Consider the following 1714-nt stretch of genomic DNA (forward strand, 5'->3'; position numbering starts at 1 on the left):
GGCAGACACTCCCTCCGGCCAACGAAAGACCAGCAGAGACCGTCGCGGCCGCCCCGGCTGGCGGAAGCCTGGCATGCCACTCGGAAGGGGGGTCTGGTGACCGCGCATGTCCGGCCGGTCGGCCTCTCTCTGCCCCCCCCTCCCCCCCACCGCCCCCCGGCCAGCCACCACAGGGCGAGGGGGCCCAGGGAATCGCGGCCCTCGTCGCCGGGCCGGTGTGCCTGGCGGCCGCCGCCCCGGGCCGAGGGCAGAGCCCGGTCTCGCCCGCGCGGACGGTCTGCTCGCGCCGGACGCCGGTTCCGAAGGCCGGCAGCGCGGCGCGCGCTCGGCCGAGCGGGAGAACCCCCGTCAGGGAACTCTCTCGAATGAAGCGACCCATCGCGTACAAGCCATTTGGTTGGCGTCCCCGGCCGGCGGCTGAGCTGTGCATACGCGGTGTTATTGTCTGCGTGTGTGTGCGTGTGTGTGTGTGTGTCCATCCCCCGGGGGTGCTTGGGGGTGCGCGTCTTTTTTTTTCCATTTCCTCCCCAGCCCGCCTGGTTCCGGTCAAGCGGCTGTTGTTTACCCGGCGCGCCTCCATCCAAATGCTGGCGGTGTTGCTGCCCATTCGCCCGGCCTTCCCCCCGGCCGGGGGCAGAGCTCCCCGAGGGCTCTCTAGTGTTTTTCGCCTTATTATTCCCCGATTTATTGTTTTTCTCTCGGCCCCGCTCCCGCGCCCTGCCTGTCGAGCGCTGGCCTCCTCTCTCGGTGGCAGCAAGAGGGTCCCACACACCTCGGGGACGCCAGCCCTCCGCCGCGCTTGTTTTGTGTCCTCCAGCTGATTGGCCCACGCGCGCGCGATATACATATATATATATCCATATCCCCCGGCAGGCAGCCCCCTCCCCCCCGGCCCGTAGGCGGATCGATGTGTGCCTGGGTCCCCCCTCCCCCCAGCGGGTTGCAGCCGGGCGTCGGCCCCCCCCCCCGCCCCCGCCCCCCCCCCCCCCCCCCCTTTGTCCTCTCATCCCCTGGCGATGTCCCCCGCGTCCTTTTGCCGCCCGGGCCGGCCGGCGTGTCCATAAACACCTCTCGAAGCCCGCTCGACCGCAGAGCCTCCGGCTCGGTCCTTCGGCCGGCCGCGCAACCGGGTGCCCAGCCCTGCCCCCCGCCCCCGCCCCCCCAAATACCAACCCACCCCCGGCGGCCCGCGTCCCGGGGCGGCGGTCGGACCGGGAAATATGCCCCCCTTCCTCCCGGTGTGCGGCGTCCGTGCTCGACGATCGAGCGCCGTCTTTGGGCTCTTTTATTGGCCCTTCCCCCGTTCCCCCCCCCCCTGGCCGAAGAGGGGGGCTGCAAGGGAGAAAGTCAGCCAGGGAGGGGAGGGGGGGGGGGGCGTAACGTTGCTGGGAACCGGCCCGTTCTCGGCTCCGGCGGGAGAGCGGGGGGGGCGCGGCGCGGCGCGGCCTCTCCAGCCATTGGTGCTATTTATTTATTATTCCCCGGGCCCCCTTTTCTCCGGGGGGCCGGGGGCGCGGAGGACGCCCCTCCCGGCCGGGGCCGATGTAACACAATTGCTCCCCCCCCCCCCCGCGCCCCGAGAACAGAGACCGCCCGCGGATTCTCCCGGCCCCGGAGCCGGACCGGCCGAGAATGTCCCCCGGTTGTTCCGGGCGGCCGGGGTGGGGGGGGGTAGGGGCAGTGTCCTGTGGCGTTTCTCCGCCCCCCCGCCCCC

General features: G+C 71.7%; 1 protein-coding gene across 1 annotated transcript in view; it reads left to right on the top strand.

The window, feature by feature from the left end:
• Nucleotides 1-1632: 1632 nt before the first annotated feature.
• The window catches only part of H696_02104 (long-chain acyl-CoA synthetase), a gene marked incomplete at both ends in the record, with an annotated part of 2312 nt that continues 2230 nt past the window's right edge, over nt 1633-1714 (top strand). The window contains one exon of the mRNA XM_009496002.1: nt 1633-1661. Within this exon, the coding sequence (XP_009494277.1) occupies nt 1633-1661 (29 nt within the window). The remainder of the gene's footprint in view (nt 1662-1714) is intronic.

This window comes from Fonticula alba (genome assembly GCF_000388065.1).
Source record: "Fonticula alba strain ATCC 38817 unplaced genomic scaffold supercont2.3, whole genome shotgun sequence".
NCBI classification, from domain to species: Eukaryota; order Rotosphaerida; family Fonticulaceae; genus Fonticula; species Fonticula alba.